The sequence below is a fragment of the Oreochromis aureus genome, linkage group 17 (genome assembly GCF_013358895.1).
Source record: "Oreochromis aureus strain Israel breed Guangdong linkage group 17, ZZ_aureus, whole genome shotgun sequence".
Classification (NCBI taxonomy): Eukaryota; Metazoa; Chordata; class Actinopteri; order Cichliformes; family Cichlidae; genus Oreochromis; species Oreochromis aureus.
This window is the reverse complement of record NC_052958.1, coordinates 24,325,688-24,349,267: the sequence shown is the minus strand read 5'-3', so window position 1 is coordinate 24,349,267 and position 23,580 is coordinate 24,325,688. Positions and strand designations below refer to the sequence as shown.

Genomic DNA, 23,580 nt, shown 5'->3' with positions numbered 1-23,580 from the left:
AGTGGTCAGCCCTGCAAATCCAGCCCAAGAGACTGTGTTTAATGAAATCCAAATGACATCAGAAGATCTGCTGGTAGGCAACTTCTTGTATCAAGCTACTGTAATCACAGAGACGGCAAAAAGTTCACCTTTATTTCAAGAAAAATTAGAACTCTACGTTCGGCTCCAGGTCTATGAGAAGATCCTCATCACTCATTAATCTTTAACTGCTCTTCCCAAATAAGAATGCGTGACGGTGATGTGAGGTCATCTGTTAGATAGATGAACTAGAAAAGTTCCTCTTAGGAAACTAATTCTGCACACACTAACAAAACCACTCAAGAATGACCCAAAGCAGACAGGTGCTTACAAAGTGGCTTAGTCAAAGCCCAGATTTTATTTGCCTTTATCTGTAGGCACAGCTTTAAGGACAAACATGTTTCCTTGTCCAGACAAAAAGGAAAAGGCAACAAGTTCTTAATTACTTTTATCTCAAGATTATCTACATTGAGCAAATCTGTAGTGTCTGACATATAAACACTCACTTTAAAATACATAATGGATAATACGTGTAACATACATAAGCTTCTACTTGTCAGGGTTGCTTGTATCAGCAGCTTTTTATTTGACCAAAACAGATGCCTGACAGGATGTTAAAGCCAATTTGAACCTGATCTCTTCCACAGAGTTTTCAGTGGGTTATCTTGTGGTGAGCTGTTGTATTTGAGATGTACTCTAACACGGAGCTAACTGTGTATGGGCTCAATTCAATTCCAATAATAGAATCACAATAGATCTTCGTAGCCACCCTTTATGCTCTAACACTGCATAGATCTGTGACAGTCATATAGCAGAAATGAAAAAAATTACTTACTTTAAGTCATTATTTGATGGGTTTTTAACTTTATTAAAAAAAATGCAAAAACAGGAAGCAGCTTTGGTGCAGAACACCTAACACTTACTTTATTCTTTGGAATGCTCTGGCATCTATATAGCATTAATCTGAGTGATCAGTCGAAGTTTTTTTACACTCCGTTTATCTTTCTCATCATATCTGATTCAAACTGTTTGCAACACTTTTGGATCATTTGTTGTCATTTTTATCTAATTACTTCTTTTTTAAAAATTATAAAGTTGAAACAAGCACTTTCATTGTTCACCAAGAGTAGAAAAGTGGTTTATAAATTCCAGTCTATTTAACAATTGTTTTATTTAACTTAATCAAACCATTAAAAATGCCCTCACACAGTCAGAGGTGGGCTAGAACAGGCAACAGCATTCAGTTATGTGTGTTTATTGTTGATTTCAACATCATCATCATCACCTGACATCTGGTATACTACAAATGGACAAAATCTATGAAAGAGTCCATCCACAGACCTGGATGAACAAGCTGCCTGGCAGCAAAGTCCTCAATCTGACTTCTGCTAATCAGTGACATGGTCACGTGTTACCGTCACCATTTGACCTTCCGTGTCCATATTTGGCACATTTCAGTTCAGTGTTGCTGTCTCCATCACAGCTGTACCCACACAGTAAAGGCTTCTATGGTAACTAAAACAGGATCATATGTGAGTGACCAACAAGGCTGCTGCTCCACTGTGATACTGCAACAGATAATGTAGTGCCAAGTCTCTACAACAGGACCTCAGAGTCCATTCAGTCAAAAAGTAACAAGTTGATTTCACCATGTACGACGAGAATGACACCGCTATTGCTGCTGGGTAATAAATAGGTACCGAGTTGTCAAGTGCCATCAATCTTGGTCAGGTGCTATAGTTGAAAACAGCCTAAGACTCGTTCTGTGGAAAGACGATGGGGTAGATTTGACTGTAGTGATCCACAAAGTGGACCTCCAAGCCCTGAGTGATGTAGTCTGGCAGGTCCGAGAAATCTTTCTTGTTCTCAACTGGAAGGATGATACAGGTCACACCAGCACGACGAGCCTGACAGAGGAGCAAACGAGCAAAGTTAACCAAAAGTTATTCCAAATGACTTCTCTGAAAGTAATCATAATTTTTTGTTCACATGACAGACAGCTGACACAAACAAACAAACACGCACACACACAGCTGTGCTTCTGGTGACTTGGCTCCATATTTCATTGTTGGTAAAGTAGATTCAGATAGATAGAATTGTCCTGGGCTAGTGTAAGCTACATTTCAACACTTATTCAACACAAATAATTGTGTTATTCTGTTAAATGAACACACTTTATTACAAACTGGCAGAATGGATGAGACTTGTTGCTCAGCTGCCACAATAATGCAACTGTTTCATTATTGTTAGCCACAGACATTACCTGCTAGTATATGGCTAATGTAGCTATTGAGTAATAGCTAATCTTTAAACAGCTAACATTAATATGTGTGCTGGCCACATTTATGATACCTCTTCAGAGTTGCTGAAATGGGAGCTGTACTGACCTCAAAATCCTTCATGAAGCTGTTTTGTGAGCATCAGTTACTTTAGCTGTTAGTTAATGAACGATATCCATGTTAAAGAAATGAGCAAAGAATATTTGTTGTACATACAGCAATCGTCTTCTCTTTGATCCCTCCTACTGGGAGTATTTTGCCCATCAGAGACACCTCACCAGTCATGGCTACATTCTGACGCACGGGCTTGTTGATTGCCAGGGACAAGAGCGCCGTGACAATAGTGCAACCAGCGCTTGGTCCATCTTTTGGAGTTGCCCCCTAGAAACAAGTAAAAATAGACAGGAATGAGCACTGCCAGCCACAGTTCAGTTCTACCATTATCGCAAGAAGCATCAACAGGATATTTCTGGTTCATGCATTCATTACATTATTATTGTAGGCTGTAGGCCAAAAAGTCCCTTATAAGCTTTTATCTTTCTTGCTGCAGCAAGGCTTTTAACTGACACTAACAGAAGTTAGAACCAATTAATTAGTTGCTTTATATTATTATTTTATTTTAGTTCTGGTTTTATTGTGAACCACATTTTTATCTGTGAAAAGTGGTATATAAATAAGTCAAATAATTAAATTAAATTAATTAAAGTGTTACAGTAAGAGTACTGACAGGGACTAGAAAGATATTTCTCCCATATTGGCTTCCATCATTGGCTCCCTGTTAAATCCAAAATCTAAATTCCTGCTCCTCACATAAAAGGTCTTAAATAATCAGGCCCCATCTTATCTTAATGACCTCATAGTACCATATCACCCCATTAGGGCACTTTACTCTCAGACTGCAGGTTTACTTGTGGTTCCCAGAGTATTTAAAAGTAGAATGGGAGGCAGAGGCTTCAGTTTCAGCCCCCTCAAATAGAATAGCCCTTTATTGTCATCGTACATGTACAACGAAATTATTGGTGCTGCATGCCAACTGTGTGGGAATAAAATATAAATGGTAGACAGGAGGAATAAATAACAAGCAGGAGAAATGTATACAAACAATAGACGGCCACAAATTGGAGAAGAAGTGCTTGGAAGCAGTGGAAAAGGATTGGTCTGAGTATAGAGTCTGTGTGTGAGTGACCTTAGTGATGAATGTTACTCAGACCATGATCAGACTGGTGAGGTGGGTGGGTAGGAGTGGAGTGTGGGGTGGGTAGTGTTTGTTAACAGTCCGAATGGCCCAGGGGAAGAAGTTGTTTGTGAGTCTGGAGGTCGCCTGTGCACCTGTTCTCTCTCTTGTGTAACCAGCTCCCAGTCAGGATTCAGGAGACAGACACCATCTCTACTTTTAAGATTAGGCTTCAAACTTTCCTTTTTGATAAAGCATATAGTTAGGGCTGGATCAGGTGACCCTGAATCCTGCAATAGGTGTAGGCTGCTGGAGGATTCTCATGATGTACTGAGTCAGTCAGTCTAACCTAATTGGTTGTGGCAGATGGCCGGCCCCCCCTGAGCCTGACTCTGCTCAAGGTTTCTTCCTGTTAAAAGGGGGTGTTTTCCTCCCACTGTCATCAAAATGCTTGGTCATACAGCACCACCTTATTGTTGGGGTTTTCTCTGCTGTGATGTAGGGTCTTTACCTTACAATATAAAACGCCTTGAGACAACTGTTGTGATTTGGCGCTTTATAAAATTTAAAATAAAATGGAACTGAAATAAAAGGTTACCTCAGGGACGTGCAGGTGCAGGTGGGAGTTGATGAGGAAGTGATTCTCCGGTTCCTGAGTCATAAGGAATGCTCTGGCAAAGGTTGAAGCGATCTTCGCACTTTCCTTCATAACATCACCCAGCTGACCTGCAGGAGAGCCACATCTTTAGTATCAGGTTACCTGTATTTGTAAAGGATCATGTTTTTAAAACCAGAAGTCCTCTGAAATGGTTTGAAGACTTCCTAACTCTGTTTCTCTGACATCTGAGATTACGTTTGTAAAGGACTAACTCTGAGCGAACACCACATTGAAAACACAAACTGTTTTCAATGCGGTGCCACAAGATGGGACATTCCTGACAGACCTGTGACCTCCAATGAGCCCTCTCCTTTGGAGTCCGCTCCTCCTGGAGGCCGGCGGAGTGAAGTCTCGATGAAGAGTGTCGATCCTCCTGTACAGGAGATAAATGCAGACTCAGTACAGGTAACTTTTGCTGGTGCTGTGTGTGCGTATGTGTCTCTCTTTCTCACCCAGTGCGGTCCAAGCCAGCCCCATAACCACTCCCGGTGGAGTGACATCATACATCCGATCAACTGTGAAAATAGGTTTACCCACAAACTCCTGCAGGTTTTCAGGAGTGACCATCACTCTGGTTTGTTCATCATTCACAATACAGAACGCCACCTTACGGAAAACCTGTGGCCAATAAACGAAGAACAATAAGGAGATAAATAATAGATTAAAAAAAATGGATGACACAGAAAAAAAAACTCATTTTTGGCACAACTGCTATTAAAATGAAAAAGGATGTTTTTGTCACAAAGAACCAGCAACTACATACGCACATTATATTCATACCACTACTCCCAGCAAAGAAGTCTTTAGTTTCTGTTACAAGCAGAATGTTGTTTTCTGAGTAGCGAGGGTACGAGCTGATCCTGTACAGTGAGAAATGTGCACTTTTACAATATTTTACCTTTTCAACTTGTTTCTGCAGGTTCCTGACTCCAGACTCCCTGCAGTACTGCTTGATGAGCAGACTGAGAGCATCAGATGAGATTGAAGCCTTCTCCTCTGTCAGACCACAGAGTGAGCGCAGCTGTGGCACCAAGTAACGCTACACACAGAAATGGAAAAACAAACAAACAAAAAAAATACTCTGAGGTTGAGCCAAAAGAAAAGAAAAAGCTAATATGCAATGCCCGCCCATCCATCCATCTCTTCCACTTATTGAAGGACGTGTCCACTACCCACAGGAGGTGCCGTAGGGGTCGGGTGCACTGTCTATGCTGGGCGGCGGCCAAGGGCAGAGACTCTGGTGCCAAAATCATTATTTCAATTTTACAATACATGGGATGCAAAGCCCAAATATTGTGATTTCCCCTGAATATTCAGCTACGATGGGCTAGCTCTTTAATTAATTCTGAGTGATCATATTTATCCTAAACGTTTCTATTCTGATGGTAATTAAAATAGTTAAAATTAAATCGAACCGAACTTAAGTAACTGGCCCTTCCACTGGGAACAAGAGCTTGTGGAATGGTTTAATGAAGATTAAAGTTCACATCATATTCTGTCACCTTTGCCGTTATTACACCATCACAATGAAAACACCCACTGTGGTAATATATTTAAACAAATTGTGTTCATCCCTTAACAGAGCTTTACAGACATTGTAACGTGTAACCCGCATTTGCAGATTTTACCTCAGCAATAGCCAGTTTCTCCTGAGCCACATATCCAGAAACGTTGATCATCTCCATCCTATCCCTGAGTGGCTCTGGGATGGTGTCTATCACATTGGCCGTGCAAATAAACAAAACCTTTACAGGAGGAGAGACGGTGCACATTAAAACCACATATTATGAGGAGCTGTGGATCACTCGTTACACAGTACCTACCTTTGACAAATCTACAGGAACATCCAGGTAGTGATCAAGAAAGTTGGCATTCTGCTCAGGGTCCAGGAGCTCCAGCAGAGCAGAGGATGGATCGCCCTGGTAACCACGACCCATCTTATCAACCTGGTAATGACACGGTATGAACATCATCACACCATTTTATCACCAGTTATATAAATATTAATGAAACCTGGAAACCAACAACTCCATGCCAACTGGTTAGATCACATAAATCAGTGCACAAGGTTCACTTGCAGACCTGGCGTGACAGTTTGGATCCATGAAAATAAACACTTTCTGGCACATAAGCCTGGTATGACCCATAGGAATCAGTTTACCCATGAAGCCAGATAACACACACAAATTACTTAAACTGCAGGAATGTCTTAAAGACATAAAGATGACCTCTAGTTTTCTGCTTCTATAGTTTATTGCATTCAGCCCTATAAATATTTGAAACATGTTGTCTAACCAGATATTTGGACGGCCTCCAGTAACATTGTGAGGAATCCTGGAGTCCTTTTTGACCAGGATATGTCCTATATGCATATTAAATATTTTCTAAATATGTGGGACTGCTTTCTGTCTTTGGTGTAATATTGATATAATTAGCCAAATATTGTTTTAGAAATGGTAAATGGCCTGTATTTGTATAGCGCTTTACTTAGTCCCTATGGACCCCAAAGCGCTTTACACTACATTCAGTCATCCACCCATTCACACACACATTCACACACTAATGATGGCAAGCTACATTGTAGCCACAGCTGCCCTGGGGCGCACTGACAGAGGCGAGGCTGCCGGACACTGGCGCCACCGGGCTCTCTGACCACCACCAGTAGGCAACGGGTGAAGTGTCTTGCCCAAGGACACAACGACCGAGACTGTCTGAGCCGGGGCTCGAACCGGCAACCATCCGATTACAAGACAAACTGCCAACTCTTGAGCCATGATAGACCAGTGCTGAAAAACTAGTTAATCCCTTTATCACTTAATAGGATGTAATAATTAAGGAATTTATCATTATCAGGTTGCTCTAAAATCTCCTTGAAAAGCCTTTGGCTGAGCCAGAACAGGGACACACTGTTGCCTCACAGCAAGAAGGTCAGGGTTTGAATCCATCATCTGGCCAGGACACTTCTATGTGCATACTTTCCTAATGTCTGCGTGGGTTAAATATAATCAGTTTTATTTCTATAGCACCAAATCAAAACATTTGTTGCCTCAAGGCACTTTACATTGTAAGTTAAAGAGGCTAGATTAATACCGAAAAAAGAGAGAAAACCCCAACAAAAAGCACTTTACAATTACACTATGAAACTAGATGCTATCTAAAGTTACGCTAATTAGATGGGCTATACAGATAAACTATACTATACCCCACCGTGTGTTGTAGCAGGAACAGGAAGTGATACGGTATCAGCTCAGCAAAGTAAAAAATATGACAGAAATCCAGAGCAGTATGAAGCCTGAGCTTCTACTTTACCCAACCTAAAAACTATCACACTGCTGTTTTACTTACTGATGGTCCCTGAACAGGATTTCAGCTGCAGAGATCTTTCAAACTGCTGTCAGCAAAACAACTCAGTGGCTCTAAATTAATTTGACAGTTTCTCCTTTTACCGACTGGGCATTTTTTTGATATAGAGTGCATGATTTTAGTACTGGCATGAACGATATACTACAGAACGTTATAGTGACAGCCAGTATTTAACTCGAATAAAGATGTCATTCAGTGCCAGAGTATATCAAGCAAAAATATCCGTTTATCAAAGTGAAGCTAAAACATTGTATCAGCACAAACATCGGAAATGAAGAGATGGCCTTCATATTAATGTTGCCTTGGCATAAGTTATGCTGAAATCAACAGACAACTACAAGAGCATCATCACAACACTCACCTCATCTATCAGCACCAGAGGATTTTCCGTTTTGGTTTTCTTCAGACACTGAATTATCTTTCCCGGCATTGCTCCAACATATGTCCGTCTGGATACACACACACGCAATTTTTACAGTGAGTGATTTTTATCGCCTTCCTCAAAATGAAAGTTGAATTGTTGCCATTTGGACACAGAGGAGAAGATCAGGACACACTGTGGATGTTTCCATTAATCCGTAGGAGATCTACAATTACAGAAGGTCTTAAACTGGTTCAGAGAAGCACAGAGAGGCAACCTGAAAGTGGCATCCAGCCAAATTTAATCCAGGGAAGATTTCACTTTTTCTTTGTAAAGTCAAGCAGCCAATTAAGTTATTACTCAGAGGAGATTTTCTCTCCTCCCCTCTACCATTCGTACCTGTTAGTCAGTGCCATCCCTCATGTCAGCAGGAAAGCAGAGAACGTACAATTCAAAAAGTTTTGCTCTAAAACACTTGCGCAGTTTAGGTAAACAGTACTTTAAGTTACTAGCAAAGCCCCGCCCTTTAATTTTTCATTCCATAGTTAGTGACATTAAAAATTCCACCATGATTACAAATTTTGGTGAAGAATACACTAATACTGGCCAATTAAAATAACTAAACGACTCAATCCACAGCACACACACAGTTTTTTTGTTGCTTGGATGTGTGCACAGTTGCCTTTTTTTGATCTTGACTTGCATCCCATCATTGTCCATCACATTTAATTCTACTATTATCTGCCCTTGTGCAGGATGCCACCTTCTCTGCACATGATACTGACAATGTAATCGAGCATGAGGTCTCTCAGGAATAACAGTAGCACAGATCATACCTGTGCCCCTTGATCTCAGCCACATCTGTCATGCCTCCCACGCTGAACCTGAAGTATTCTCTGTTGAGAGCTCTGGCTATCGAGCGGGCGATGGAGGTCTTTCCTACACCTGGAGGACCGTAGAAACACAAGATCTTCCCCTGGGTGGTGCCACGAAGCTGGCTCACTGCTATAAATTCCTGTAAAAAGACAGATGTTCATTTCTATAAAAAAGGATCCACTGGTGGGTGTGGATATATCTGATGTATCAAATACAGAGTATTAGAGTGTGTGTGCGTACCAGTATGCGTTTCTTAACATCATCCATTCCATAATGGTCTTCTTCCAGGACTTCTTTCGCTCTGTCCAGTAACAAGTTCTCTTCACTGTTGGTACCCCAGGGCATGCTGGTCAGCCAGTCTAGATAGTTACGGGTTACACTGAAACAAACAGTAGATTCCTGATTACTACAAATAGTAGGGATGCACCGATACCGATACTGGTATCGGGTATCGGGGCCGATACTGTAAAATGTGTGCGTACTCGTACTCGTAAAAGTTAACCGATACCATGAACCGATACTAATGTAGCCCGGATGGGAATTTGGGAGTGGATACTCATAATTCCCATGGACTTAAACGCCACGGTAACATAAGGTGTTCACAGTTGATGTTATGTGATGTAACTCTACCCTGAATGTAATTTGCCCTGTAATATGTCGCAAGGTAAATACAGGTAATTAGAGCAATCAAACTGTTATGTTAATCATAAAAGTATTATTTTATGGTATGTAACTCTGAAGGGAGTTAAAATATTTTCAGAGTTCTCATTTTCTGGAGGCCCGTGAAGGTAGCATAAAAGCGGGACCTGTGTATCTGTTGCAATGGAGGAGGAGAAGAGAACGGCATGGAGAGATGAACGAGGTTAGCTGAACCAAAGTGAGAGACCCGGCTAGTTTTACTGAGGTTAACCAGCACAAAAGAGTGTGTGACTAGAAAGCTGACCGTGTGAGAGCTTCACAACAGAGTGTGGGTGAAGTGACTTTTTGTTTCAATGGTCGCACCACCGTGCTGTGTTTCCAGCTACGACCGCCGAGGCTAAAGGCTAGCCGGACTGCTTGGCCGCCAAGGAGGCAGCCGCTATGGACTGTCGGAGAGCTGGACAGTGACTCGCTAACGTGCTGTAGCAGAGACAGCATCGGGTCCGCAAGGAGTGGATTTATTGTGGGACTGGTGAGCGGCGATCTACCGGGCAACGGAACTGTAAGTCAGACTTTTGTGCTCTTACTGGGGAGAAGAGGATTTTTCTCCATTGTCCGGCGTGAGCAGCAAACAGGCCTGCAACAAGTGTGAATGTGAGTGTGTGGAGCCCATGTGTGAATATTGTGTGTTTAGTGGATTTATATAACGTGTTTTGGAGTGTATATTAGTGAGTAACTTACCAAAAGGTGATAACATAAGTTGGGTTGTTTAATATAATTTGAAAGGGAATTATGTCATTTATACAGTGTATTTCATTTGGTTAAGGAATTGGAATATCATTTGAGTTTAAAAAAGGGATGTGTTGTACAGTATTTGTCTCTGCCCTTACGTTCAGTAAACGTTTCGTTTGGGTTAAAGAGTTGTCTGGGGTCGTTTCTTTACTACTGGTTAAGTTTAACTTGTGTGTGGTAGAAGTATCGGTTTTTGTACTCGGTATCGGCAAGTACTCAGATCCAAGTATCGGTATCGGATCGGTTTGAAAAAACTGGTATCGTTGCATCCCTAACAAATAGTAAATAAAACAAGCAGATGGGCAGCCAATGTTAAAACAGCTGGAGCTTTGCTACACGGAGACGTACTTAGGAGCAGCATATGAATAAAAAATTTGACAACATTAAGCCCATTAAGTTATTTTTAACAGATGCTGTATGCAGCTAAACTTTAAAGCATTGTAATATCTAAAATGGAAACAAATAAACAGTTCATTCTGAAAGACCTGTGGTTTTTCTCTTTTGAATATTTATTGTTTCTTATCTAATTACTCAATCGATCGATTGAATAATCGAGAGATAACTCAATTACTAAAATAATCAAACGCTGCAGCCCTAACTGAGATTTCCTTTCTCATAAATGTTCTAATTTCTTTATTTTGTTCCTCCTCATCTTCTCTCCTTTGTCTCTCTTTACGTAAGCTCACCGCACTGTCTCGACTCATTTACTTCATTTAAACTCAAAGAGAAAGAGGACCAAGGAGAAAGGAGGCTGCCAGGGAAGCTGTGACTGGAGATACACAGGTGTTCGCTTCATGAAGTCTTTTATACACCAGTAATGTATAAGAGTGGTGTGACACACAGCTGGAGTGCACGAAATATGGTGGGAGCAGAACTACATCAAATAAAATGCACAACACATCACATCTAACTGATGTTTCTTTAAAAACAGCAGCTAAAAAGCAAAGATGCCTCATTTTGTTAGAAAATGGAGCGATAAAAGGAAGTGAGGGTGCACGAACCAAGTCTCCAGGGTAACGTGTTAGCCAGGAGTCTGTTTTAGTGATTGGGTTCATTAGATACTACATAAGTGGAAATACCTATGCAATCACACTCACTCTCTCTCTCTCTCTCACACACACACACACACACACACACACACACACACACACACACACTTCTTTCAATATGTAAATGTTCTATCTAACATTCACTCACAATCACACTCATGGAGCAAAGAGGGGTTCACACATGTTAAAGTATCCTTAGCCAAACCCTGCTTTCTCTTCCTCTGTTCTATTTTCCAATAGCATAACTACATAAACTACATTTCCTTCTATTCTGTTTAGTAGTTTTCAAGTTGACTCCTGTTGTGTTATTAGTGTAAAGTGGTATTGTGGTTCAAAGGCCTTTGAAGACTAAAACAAGACGACTAACTTGAATTCTGATGAATGGTTGTCCAGAAGACCCAGCTTGTTGAGTTCTTCGTTGATCACGTCCATTATATGCTGAGGGACCGTCCTATCTTTGAGCCTTTCACGAAACTTCTCCTCAATAGCATCTTTGTCCTCCTTTTCCAGACCCAGCTCCTAATGACAAAAAACACAGAATATTTTATGAGCCACATCTTCACACACCTGCTGCATCCACGTTGCATGCTCCTACTGTACTCCGAGTGCAGCTCACATTTTTTTTTTGCCTATGATAAAGATAAAATTATACATTTGAATCTGAAATTGTGTATGCACCTGCCAAGAGAACAATACCAAAAGCATATAAATGGAAAAAATGGTTCAAAGTACACCAGACAGGTGATTTGATGTAGTATGCAGTCATTTAAGCCCCTTTTCCATTAGTACCTACTCACATCGACTCAGCACGGTTTGGCACAGTTTACCATTACATCATGCTGTAGTACCTGGTACCAGGTACTTTTTTAGTACCTGCTCGCCCAGGGTTCCAAGAGATACGAGCAGGTGCTAAAATGTGACGTCAGACGACTACATGCCACTACATGGCTGGTCATTTGATGAGCTCACAAAAATCAAATCTGCCATTTTTGAAACCTGAAAACAAGAAATGGCTACAAAAACATCGCCGTGATCCCAGAGAGTAACAAAATGCCACAGACCGAGCTCCAGGTATATTCTTGCCTCAACGTCCACCTTTGTTGTAGCATTCGTGTCGCATACTAATTACCTCGCGGGACGCTCTGACGACATGCGTGTCAGATAGCACTGTTTGTAATAGAAAACCGGTCGATCTAAGTTGAATCGTGGCGAGTTGATCGGAGTAGGTACTAACGGAAAAGGGGCTTTAGGTGTCAGCTGTGCCGGATTGAGACTATTGGCTTGTAAGACGTGTCTTAACAGTACGCTGACAGTTAACTGCTGCAAGCCCCCAGAGTTTTTGAGAGTCCAAGTGTTTCTCCTGAATGACTTTGGGTCTGTCAGGCAAAGGGAAGACAGATTAGTCTGGTGTACCTTCTTAATGATCTTGAGCTGCTCCTGCAGCAGGTACTTCCTATGGGTCTGTTTGATCTTCTCTTCCACCTGAGAACATAGAAGAGACACGGATGAATGGCCAAGGGTAACAACCTAAGCAGAAGTTATTTAATACTTGAACATTATGATGACGTCTGACCTCACGACCCAAGCGCTGCTGTAGCTTACTCAGCTCGTACTCCTTCTTGAGTAAAGACAGAGCCTTGTAGAGACGTTTCGGGATCTGCTTGGACACAGGAACAGGACTCAATGAACTGCACACAGAACAACTTCAAGACCATATATTGTGAAATGTCAAATTATTATGCAGAATGCCCTTTGACCATATCCAATAGTTTTTAATGAACAGAACTCTGCTACACTGATTTCATGAATTAGAACAGCAGAGTTGGAGATGAGAATACGTTTCTGTAGTAATCTCTCAGTAACAAAATATAACGCTGCATTCTTGATTTATTATTATATTTGCATGAGAAAAGCGTTTCTTAATAAGTCTGTACACACGCATAAATGCGGGTATTAGAATGAAATAAAGACACTGCACTCAGAGTTGAAAATCAACTGGACACTATTAGTGTATCAAAAAACAAGTTTTAGGATAAGAAAAGGAGTCACGAGTTAGCAAGTCACTGGTTGCTTTGGAAAATGCTCACACGCTGAGTGTCAAATAGGTCTATAAGCAGGCAGACTGCTCACATTAGTCTCCTCCAGGACGTCTTGGAGTTCATGCGATTCAGCCCCCGTCAGAGCTGCTCCCATGTCGCTGAGATAGATGGGGTTATCAACCACACGCTGACCAGCCTGCATCATCTGAAGGACCGACTCTCTGGTTCACACACAAACAAGCACATTTCAGAAAACTTCCCTTTCATCAATACTACAGTTGGATTTTGTTTCCATCCCGACAGCCTGGTGCTAATATAAACATCTGACTTTAAAGTGTTTTCATTGGCAAATTAGAAAACAGCCTAATTCAGCATCAGCTGAAAAGGTGCACCGAGCACAGATTGCCTGGAAATTGCTTTAAGATGTTGAGTGCAGAACACCATTACTGGGTTTATAGAATGGAAACCTGAAACTACAAGCAGTATAAAGTAAAAAAGTAAAGTAAAATGAAAGTTTACAGTTTGCATAAAACTGAAATGGTAGAACTGACCTGTAGAGGGGGTTAAGTGCAATGATGTCTCTGATGGTCTTTACTATCTCTGCTGTCAGCGCCTGTAGAACACATGACATTACAGATGTGTTAAAGAATGACAAACAGTTGATTGAAGATGATGTCATGACGTGCTACCACAGTGAGTACTTTGATGCGTTTTCTGTACCTTGACCTCCTCGGTGACGGTGAACTGTTCATGCTGAACATTGTCCACTTCGACCATCAGGATGTTGGAGGAGGGTAAAGGTTGAAGCTCCGGACTCAGGTCTGCCTCTGATATCTGAACAGACCAAAAATAATTACTATCAATGTGGAAAGGACTGTAAACTATAAATATTACTATACCCATCACTAATGACACATTATCAAAAACCAAGATGCACAGCATGGTGGACAATGACTGAGCCAAATAGTTTAAAACCATCCTTAACAAATGTAGGTCATGTTGAAAGCTTACACACTTCTATAAAGTGAACTTTTATATTTTTTTATTTACTTAAGCTGCCAATATAGCCTCCGCTGTGGTTGCTTCATGCACCACCACATCATCATCACACAGATGCAGTGATTTATGCCCCCAGTTAAGAAGCAAGAAGTCACTGCAGTATTCTGCTAAACAATAGGTGTCGCCACTCAGATAAAACTGTCTAGCAGGACAAGCACAGAGATGAGTCCACTGTCAGAGGCCATAAGAAGATCATTTGTAACCTTCACCAAAGCTGTTTCTGTGCTGTGATGAGCTCTGAAACCTGACTGCAACTCTTCAAATAAGCCATTCCTCTGCAGATGATCTGTTAGCTGTTTGACAACTACTCTTTCAAGAATTTTTGATATGAAAGGAAGGTTGGAGATTGGCCTATAATTAGCTAAGACTGCTGGGTCCAGTGATGGCTTTTTAAGTAAAGGTTTAACTACAGCCAACTTGAAGGCCTGTGGTACATAGCTGATTATTAGAGATAGGTTGATCGGATTTAAGATTGAAGCATTAATTAATGGCAGGACTTCTTTGAGCAGTTTTGTAGGAATGGGGTCTAAAAGACACGTTGATGGTTTGGAGGAAATAATTAGTTAACTCAGAAAGATCAACTGGAGAAAAAGAGTCCAAATAAAGAGCAGTGGTACGGAAAGCAACTGTACATAATGCTGTCTGTGAGATGATTATGAGTACTTTTTTCTCTAAAGGTTAATTTTTTTTGTGAAGAAGTTCATGAAGTCATTACTAGTTAATGTTAAAGGGATGTTTGGCTAAAACAGAGCTCTGACTTTTTGTCAGCCTGGCTACAGTGCTGAAGAGAAACTTAGGGTTGTTCTTATTTTCTTCAATCAGTGAAGAATAGTAAGATGTTCTAGCTTTATGGAGGGCTTTCTTATAAAGCTGCAAACTATTTCTAAATGATGATCTTCTAGATTTGTGATACGCCATTTCCTCTCCAGCTTACGAGCTACCTACTTTAAGGTGCGTGTACGACATTTATACCAGAGAGTCAAGTACGTCTGATTTGAGGCTCTATTGTTCACAGGAGCTACAGTATCCAGAGTCGTACGTAGTGAAATGTTATTTGGCAATGATCAGACAAAAACGGGGTTTTAGGAAGCACTGTTAAATGTTCAGTTTCTATATCATATGTTACAACAAGATCTAGAGTGTGATTAAAGTGTATCATAAGCACTGATTTCAAACTGCTCCAACATCTCCCTCTGTGTCTGTATGTCTCTGAGCTTCTGTTCAGGATTATTATTAAAATGGTGCTAAACCATAACCGTACAGTTGTGTCTTCAACCCGGCTGCGACGGCCGCTGTTCAATACCCCAAGTTACAGAAATCAAGATGTGCACGACCGACCGACGGGACACAAAGATTGTGTCTCACGACACAGGGCGTGTGAAAATCGTCAAGCGACATCTACGACACAAGCAACGCGGCAACATGAAAACGCCTTACACTGTGATTATATACATTTGGGGGAAATCTGATCAAACCTGCCATGCTTTTTTACAGCAGGTTTAGTTTGCTTGTGAACCCTGTGCCTAGAAAACGATGCTGGTTTAGTCTATTTGTGGTTCCCTTTAAGTTTCCTGCAGTTAGGCATGTGTAAGGAAGCATTACCTAAACAATGCTCCTGTGTTGGTTTAACTTCAGGCTCCACCGTTCCTGTTAATGACTTTTTCTTTGTACTGTTTTGCTCACACATAACTTTATGTAAAAGCACGCACCCTTGGACCACCGTATACAGTTAACTTTAAAGCCGAGAGCAACTTAAGAGGAGGTCCAAAAGAAAATGAATGCTGTGGTGAAATGAATCTTTGTGTCCTTCTCTCGACTGCGTGCATAGAAGGCATATGTGATATAAGGGTCCTGTTACTCACCTTGTCCTCAAGCTGCTCTGGCAGAGAACTGAGATGGTCCTTGCGGCTGCGTTTGGTTTTGCGTCTTTGTGTAGGCTTTTGGTGGGACTCTGGCTCAGACTCTGACTCTGACACAGCTGAAGCTATTTCCTCTTCAGGCTCCACCTGCAGCTGTTTTGTGATCCGGATCCTTACAGCCCAGATGATATACAGAAGAAATAACATACATACTCATAAGTGAGAGTACTTTCTCCAGAGTTCTAATGAAACCAATCCCTATGCCCTTTAACCTAAAACTTCTCACCCACCAGTAATAGTAGTACATCTAACCTGCGGTGTCCCATGACAATCATCCTCAGCTTGTCTCCCAAGTCCTGCATCTCATGAATCTGAACAAAGGTTCCTGTGGTGTAGATGGCATCTATAGACTCCACTACATCCGACTCGTTACTGCAACAGACAGAAAGACATGTTTACTATCAAAACACCAGACAGAGAGCAGGTCTCTTAAATGGACTTGTCCAGGAAAATGAAACAATGCTTTTATCAGGTGGATAAATTGGTCAGTCAGCCACCTAGACTGCAGAAACACAAAACAACCTGGTTGTTAAAACAAAGATAAGGCAGACGCAGAGAAACACAGACGCAAACGCTGAAGCATCTACGATGGCAGAAGCACAAACCAAAATGGTCATCACACCAAAAATAACAATCTTGCAAAGACCAAAAAATGAGCTTGAAAAAGCTGGAAGACCAAATCCTGAAAAGTCTCCTGTGGCACAAGCTCAAAAGGAAATGGTGGTGAAACCAAAGAAACCAAAGAAAACAAAAAAGCAAAAAAGCAAAAAGAGAAAAGAGTGGCTGAAGAACCAAGAAGACCAATTACTCGGGCATATGCCCGGGCTCTTCTTGAAGCTCAAAACTACATGGGTGATGGAGCAAACCCGAGAAATAAAGAAATGCAAAAAAACACTGAAGCCACTTCTGAAAGGGAAAACCCTGAATCCCTCACTATTTCAAAAGCAAAGGAGGACATAAATATGGAGAGAGAGGGAAACGTGAATAACCCCAGCAGACAAAACCCTGGGCCTAATGGAGGGACTTGGCAATATCAGCCCAATCCCAGATTTAGACCCCATCAGGGCAGTGTCCAGTTTAATCCATGGCACGAGATTGCTGCTCTCAGACAGCAACTGGAAGCCTCCCAGAGCCATCAGAACACCCTTTATTGGGAAATTGGAGGGCCTCTTATTACCAGTTTCAGGTGAACAACCTTCATGCACAAATGAAGGACAACAAGAGAAACCACGAGGAAACAATTAAAGACCTCATGGAGCAGCTGGAGGAGGCTTCTAGTAATAAGCCCAATAACAACAGTGAGACAGAGGCTCTCACAAATGACAGTGAAGCAACTGTCAAACTTGATGAGGTGATGGTTACCCTGCAGGAGGCTTCACACACAGAGTCTGTAGGCCTGAAGTCCTCCAAGGAGGCTGAATTTGAGGTCCAGTGTAGGAATCAACAAGAGCAGATAGAGATGCTCCAGAAACAGCTCCTAGCGGCTCAAACTCAACTCAAAGAACAGGACATTAAACATAGGCAGGAGCAGCAGACACTCAACACAGAAATCCATGACCTCAAATCCCAGCTCTGTTCCAACAAGGCCCTTCATGATTTGAAGGTAGAGACTCTTAAGCGAGAGCTGAAAGAAGCCAAAGTTTCCTCACTTAAAATCCCACAGCAGCAAAAAGAACAAAATTCCACCGATGCAAATGAAATGCAAAAATCTGAGCCTCTGAAAGATAAAGAGGCTGGAGAACAGAAGATGGAAAAAGAGGACTCACTGCCATCTACTGCAATGTGTCTGCAGAAACCTCTGAAAGAAAAAGACACCACAGAACAACAGAAGATAGAAAAAGAAGAGTCAGCTGCATTCTCTGTACAGGAATCTTTGCAAAGACTACGAGACACACAGAAAATGCTCACTGCCAAGGTGGCTGAACTCGAGAGTGAAGTTAAGAGCCTCCCAGAGATACCGCCAATTAAGAAGAAGAAGAAGAAGCGGAACTGGCTGCGTTGCCTTTTCACCTAATTGGTCTCAACATCATGTCCTAAAAATCATATTTGTATACAACTTAATTGTCAGTGAACATTTGAAACCCACTCGGTCGAGACAGAAGGCCACCCCTTCCTGAGCCCGGTTCTTTCAGAGGTTTCTCCACATTAAGAGGGAGTTTTTCCTCTCCCCTGTCACCAAGTGCTTACTCATAGGGGATTTGGGGGCTTTTTTAAAAAAAAAACAAAAAAACAACCACTGATAAGCTCACTGACATCAAATTTAGGACTCAGCAGATATAGAAATGAATGATTCGTCATCAAGTGAGGAATCATCCATTTAAAACATATTTGCTGAGTCAAATTTAGTTGTATAAAAATATGATTTCTGGGACACTAAGGCCAATCACAGACTAATTTGGACAATTTTGAAAAAATAAATTGGAAAAATATTGTATATTCTTATGATTCTGTTCATTTTATGAGTATATCCTTCTGCCTTGCTTCACATATTTACTGCTGCTTGGCTAGCTTTAGTCATGCTAGCATCAGCACAGGTAGAAACAGATACACATCAGAGACATCACATGTAGCTTGTGTTTATGTTCAGAGTGACATTGATTTAAAAGCAGGGCGCAAAGGACACTGAGCAGCATATCAGTCAGCATAGAAAAAAATGCCATAAATGTCATCAATTAGGCTGGAATCATTTGCTTTTTGTACATGGCGTGCTGTGGGAAAAAGCCCATTCTAAGGTTTATTTTTTTAGCGTCTGACGGCTCTTTTTAGCTTCTCATCTGTAAACACTGCATACTATATCATGTGATTCAGTTTATTTTGAAAAATCTCAACAGGATCTTCAACTTTATTGTGAAAGGTTTATGTGGACAATAAACAAGCGGACGGCGGAGCCACGCGATGGTTTCACCGTCAAAAATAGTTATTTGTCTGTCCGTAGTGTGGTTATATTAAATATAAGAGAAAGAGAGAACTTTAAGAAATTCTACAGTGACCATCAAAACGATAAAAAAAATATTGTCGTAAACGGTTTATTTTGCGACATCACAAAACAAACGATAGCGTAAAGTGAAACCATAGACGTTTTCATATCCTCATCCGATATATATCGTTATATAGAACAGCCCTACAGCAGCTTACACCTATTGCAGCATAACTGACATGCACAGTCCTGTGCAAAAGTCTTGAGCCAGTCCAGTCTTCTGATGTGAATAGAGTTTAAAGCAAAATTTTTAACAGCTATGAGATCCCTCTCTATTTCACCTGCAATGCTGCATACAGTACAGGTACTGCCGCTTGGGAAACATAATTACCAGGGTTAGCCATTTCCCAAAGCCTTTGGTGTCACTGTGACTGTTGGATAAATGGAATGCAATAGTGTTAGCAATTGCAGTATGTCTTTGTGAGCTTAATCGATCCATCGACATGCGGTACACACTGGCTCTTATGGACATCTGAGTTGGCACTGGAGGATTCACTTATTAATCACTGCACTATTTTTCTTGGCCTGCATTATACTGTAGCCTGAAGCCTGTTTTTGCTCTACAGCACTCTTTGCGTATTATTTGTCTGTACCAGCATGATGACGTAGTGAATCAATTAGCATTCAGTTTCCCAAAAGGCAAAGGAGAAGTGCTGACATCTGAAAGGACGGCAATTCTATGAAAATGCTTTAATAAAACAGCTGCTTTGGTAACTTCTTCAGTCCGACCCCTCTGCTGTGATGCAGATGTCAAACTAAAAACGCCACTCAACTAGTATTCTATAGATTATTCCATCAACTAATTGAGTATAATAATAAATCATATTTGTAAAGTACACTCAGACTGTATAACCACATGGAGCAAAAACACACCATTGAGATCAGTATTCATCTTGAGGCATTAGAGATCAGTAATTCAACTGGAGAAGTGACTTCCAAACTTACGCATCATCTCTCTTCATGAAGACTCCAGCATATGGCTGAGCCAGACGCACCTTCCTCCTCAGCAGTTCCATCAGTGCTTTGTTTTTAACCTGACATAAAGAGAGAAACATCACACACACTGGAAAACAATAAACAGTAGTTTCCAGGGGTTGTCTGGAAAATGACCTTATAGGTTGTGAGACATTTTACTTTATTGACTCAATAAACAAGAGAAACTAAGTCTTAATTAAAAACAAACAAACAAACAAACAAACAAACAAACAAACAAACAAAAACCCAGCAGCAACAACTGCAAAAGCTATGCAACAGCATTTCTCCCCACTCCTCACACACCTTTGTGGCAGTCACATGGTGTTCTCTTCAAAATGTGTAGTTCTAAACAGACACTGAGATAATAATGGTAATGTGGCATTAAGTGAAATGAAGACACACTTCTACTTCTGAAGCACATTTTTAACAACCTTAATTAACCAGAGTTTACAGGTTGTAAAACATATACACTATACATGACAGTCACTAAATGTTACAAAGATTAGGAGCAATCACTAAAAAAAAAGGCTCTATCGCCTCTTCAGTTTAAGACTGGACTTCCTCTGATAACCTACTAAGTTTTACCGAAACTTAAATTTAAAGTCAAATCACTCTCGGTTTGTTGCGTGATTGCGTCACCCTCATACCCTTCAACCAGACCAAGTAGCGAATAGAATTTGCAAGGTTACATCAGGCTCACCTCGATGATCTTGATGAAGCGGGGGAACACCGGGTTCCTGCTAACGGCAATCAGAGGCACATTGGGAAACACCTCCGGGACCATCATGGGGGTGAGAGCCGTCATCTGAACCCCGCTGTAAGGTGCTCCGCCGTCTCCCCCAGGTTCTTCTCCCCCGGAGCTTGCGCCGTCCTCGCCATCCTGTCCAGAGAAGCCCGCACCTGCCCGGTTTCCATACATCCTACACTGAAGCGTATACGGTCCACAGCTCCGGGTGAGGACACTGTCTTGGAAGTGTGGAACGGCCCCGACACGCATCCACCGGTGAGGTCTGCCGGTCAGCCTGCTGCCAGCTGTCAGTGCTGTGGTGGGGGACGTGCATGTTTTCTGTGGGGTCCCGATGCTGGTGTAGAACCGCGCTGGCTGTTGCCGGCTCAGTGGTGATGTCTCGGTCAAGCGGGAGACAACGCCAGGCCAGTGTGGTTTAGCAACAAAAGCCGAATTTCTGTGCAGTTGTTTAGCAGCTCCTATCATCTTGACACAGGTGGCCATGTTTATCTGGAGCCTTCTACGGCTGCACGTGACGATCCGTCTTCCGTCCAATATTGATGACGTAGTGTTGCTCACGCAACTGTTCTAGAACAGTGGTGTCAAACGTAAGGTCGGGGGCCAGAATCGACCGAGGAAAGATTCCTATGTAGTCCAGCCTAAGGTTTCTGAAAAAAAAAAAAGAAGGATGAAGTGCATAGGTTTTTAACTTTAGGTTTTACAGATTTTGTACTGACTGAAGAGTTCACCAGCTGGCATTCATACTACTCCAAAGTAGTTAAGTAATAGTTAAAAAATTAAACGACACAAAAAACCTCCAGTTTTTCCACTATCTAGTACAGAAATTTCTGGGAGTCTTTTGTTTTGATTTTTTTGAAGCAAGTCACAGTTTGTTGAAAGAAAGACAGAGAGCAAGAAGAGAGAGTTTTTGTTTTTAGAGTTAAAAAAAGAACAAAAACTTTATGTTTTATAAAGACAGGTCAGTCTGGGCAATGAGCTAGTAGAACTTTGTAATTTTATGCATTTTCCATGAAGAAACACTGGAGACGTACTTTTGAAACATCTTTTTCTAATACTTATAAGATATCTCAGGGATTATGTGTAGTTAAATGTGTTTACACTGACAGAAATGATTCCTTTATTTTGTTTGTAGATGTATTAATGACAATAATGCATTAATTTGTGTTGTATTTGATACTACTGCTACTACTATCAGTGATGTTCGAGCATTGCTGAACACATCCTATGCCCACTAGGTGGCGATGGAGAATACCATTTGACCAAATGACCAACTGATGCATAACATGGTTGGAACCACCAGTTAAAATGTAATCTAGATCAATAATGATTATAACATACTGTCTTTCCTCTTCCCACTAGGAGGTGCTCTAACTATTGCAGCCAAATGGCACATCAATCTGTTCAGGGCTCGACTCTCATCATGCCTGTGAAGCTTGGGAGAGATTGTCGAATGGTCAAGCTAAACGTGCAGCCATGACCACACCTTTTCACGAAACTTCAAAAGCTTTGTAATTTAACATCACCGAGGTGGGCCGTTCTATGTAAACTCACAATGTTCACACTGAATCGCCATGATGGTCTGACGGTTATTCTCACCACTTTTGAGGTGGATAGGTTGGCCAAGCCCTATGACGAAAACTCAAAAACTAGGCAATTTGAAATGGCCCAGGTCTGTAGTTGAGACTGACCAACTGTCCCACAGCCCAATAAAGGAGATGTGGAAATAGCTTCAGTCTGTTGCAGATTAACATGAAATTCATTTGATTGATTAAAAAAATATTTTTAGTGTGTGTTCTTTCCAGAAGTGTAATAGAAAGTCAACAGCAGATCTGAATCAAGTATTACAACATTTTATACATTTTTTAAATCACCAAATTAATGCAGTCCTGTGACAATGTGACACACAGTTTGCACTTCATTCCGTGGTTTTGGTGAAGTACAGTTTAAGAGGCTGCGCTTAAAACAACTCCAGCAGCTGTGTTACAGGTAGAATTTGGAGAAAATGCCATTAGAAATCAAAATCAGCTACTGGGTCAATTGACATGGACAAGATCATCCAAGACAAGACTTTCTTATACCTTGCTGGAAGAACAAGGATTTTTTAAAATTCACATACAGTACAGATATATACTGATCTGTACTATAATTAAGTCCAAATCTATACAGATCCATCAAATACAGCCAAACTGGGATAGCATTAACATGTTGCAGAGTTTCACATCAGAGCAGGGGTAGGGATCAGTGATTGGTTATGAGTTTACACAGGAGAAATGCCCATAGTACTTTCAGTGTTTCAGTGCATTGAAGATGTAAAAACATTAAGATCAGTAATTTGTTCACATTCAAGTTCATTATTAGTTTGCCAGTTTGCAGCACAGTCATTTAGACAGTAGACCAGATATCCTTGTAGATTTCTAGATTTTCTGTAAGTGTTAATAGGCTATGGAATCTTAAAAAAAGGACACCTACATTTTACTTTCTGACCTCATATCAAATTTGTACATAGATTAAGCCTGTGTTTGAATTCTGTTTTTATATTTAACCTTCACTCTCAAGCCCTTAAATGGCACAGTCTACAGTTCAAAAAATAAAAACTAAAACTGTCAGGAGCAGGTTATCTTTAAAGTTTTAGTTTTAAATCAGCTGGATTAGCC

The 23,580-nt window shown here is 41.1% G+C and overlaps 1 protein-coding gene across 1 annotated transcript; it reads right to left on the bottom strand.

The window, feature by feature from the left end:
- Nucleotides 1-345: 345 nt before the first annotated feature.
- Nucleotides 346-21,481, bottom strand: lonp1 (lon peptidase 1, mitochondrial). The gene is made up of 21 exons (XM_031740536.2): nucleotides 20,879-21,481; nucleotides 20,149-20,237; nucleotides 16,479-16,598; nucleotides 16,170-16,338; nucleotides 13,969-14,082; nucleotides 13,800-13,861; nucleotides 13,340-13,469; nucleotides 12,783-12,866; nucleotides 12,623-12,691; nucleotides 11,577-11,728; nucleotides 8,970-9,108; nucleotides 8,690-8,868; nucleotides 7,854-7,941; nucleotides 5,953-6,075; nucleotides 5,758-5,874; nucleotides 5,028-5,168; nucleotides 4,582-4,747; nucleotides 4,416-4,502; nucleotides 4,070-4,197; nucleotides 2,514-2,678; nucleotides 346-1,925 (listed from the first exon to the last, which is right to left on the bottom strand). The coding sequence occupies exons 1-21, from the start codon at nucleotides 21,407-21,409 to the stop codon at nucleotides 1,770-1,772; spliced, it is 3,009 nt and encodes a 1,002-aa protein (XP_031596396.1). The 5' UTR covers nucleotides 21,410-21,481; the 3' UTR covers nucleotides 346-1,769.
- Between the last annotated feature and the right edge of the window lie 2,099 nt (nucleotides 21,482-23,580).